Source organism: Sitodiplosis mosellana, unplaced genomic scaffold (assembly GCF_009176505.1).
Source record: "Sitodiplosis mosellana isolate CC-2019 unplaced genomic scaffold, AAFC_SMos_1.0 Smas_scaffold_7075, whole genome shotgun sequence".
In the NCBI taxonomy this organism is placed as follows: Eukaryota; Metazoa; Arthropoda; class Insecta; order Diptera; family Cecidomyiidae; genus Sitodiplosis; species Sitodiplosis mosellana.
In genome coordinates this window covers 1-1136 of record NW_022602192.1, presented here as the reverse complement: position 1 = coordinate 1136, position 1136 = coordinate 1, and the positions used below count along the sequence as shown (strand labels likewise).

At 42.3% G+C, this 1136-nt stretch overlaps 1 protein-coding gene across 1 annotated transcript; it reads left to right on the top strand.

The window, feature by feature from the left end:
- Positions 1–21: 21 nt before the first annotated feature.
- On the top strand, positions 22–1130 carry LOC129580123 (twitchin-like; the record flags this gene model as incomplete). Its single annotated transcript, XM_055470318.1, has 1 exon — positions 22–1130. A coding segment is annotated over one exon (1109 nt), but the record flags the coding sequence as incomplete, so codon positions are not given.
- Positions 1131–1136: the final 6 nt, after the last annotated feature.

Below are 1136 nucleotides of genomic sequence, written 5' to 3'. Positions count from 1 at the left end.
TGCTTTTTGTCTTATTCAATAGTTGACGGTAAAAAGCAAACTCCGGTCGTAGCAGCGCTGCTTAAAGACGGTAAACCGTTGAAAGATGTTGAAGTGCAAGTCAAAGATGATAAAGTTCTTTTTACGATCAAGAAACCGACACGCGATCAATCTGGTCCATATCAAATCAAATTGTCGAATGGTCAAGGCGAGGATGTGAAAGACGTCAAAATCACAATGCAAGATGTTCCAAATGCTCCGCAAGACGTTAATGTGCGCGATGTGTTTGAAAAATCATGCGTTGTCGACTGGAAGCCACCGAAAGAAAATGGTGGTACTCCAATTCAAAAGTATGTTATTGAACGTCAAGATCTTTCGTCGAAGAAAGGATGGGAGCCTGCTGGCGAAGTTCCGGCTGATAAGCCCACCACATTCAAAGTCGAAGATCTTACTCCGAATAAAACATACAAATTCCGTATTCGTGCTGTCAACAAAGTCGGCCCAAGTGACCCGGCCGAATTCAAGAATAATGTTGTAGCTAAGAATCCATGGGAAGCGCCAGGCAAACCAAAGGGACTTGAAGTTACTAAAGACTGGGATAAAGATCCAGTTCTCAAATGGACTAAACCAGATAACGATGGTGGTGCTGAGATCACTGAATACGAAATCGAAGTGAAAGACAAAAACAGCAAGGAATGGGTTAAAAAGAAACGCGTTCCAGCTTCTCAAACGACGACATCTATTGAAGGTCTAAAAGAAGGTGAATATGATTTCCGTGTGCGAGCCGTCAACAAAGCTGGCCCTGGTGAACCAAGCGATTCAACCAAGCTTATTATCAAAACAAATAAATTTAACAAAACACTCAAGGACACGACCGTTGTTGAACGTGAAAAGGTGGTTCTTGACATTGAATTGGAAGACGAAAAGGCGCCAGCCGAATGGAAACTCAACGGCAAACCAATTAAGCCCAGCGATCGTGTTCAAATCAAGAATTTAGGTGGTGGTAAACATCAATTGGTAATCAACGACTTGAAATTGGCTGATGCGGGTGAGATTTCAGTTCACTCAGGCAAATTGAGCTCATCATGTAAACTCAACGTTGAAAAGGGTGAAACTAAACCACAAATCAACGCACCAAAAGAATTTGAAGGGCCAAT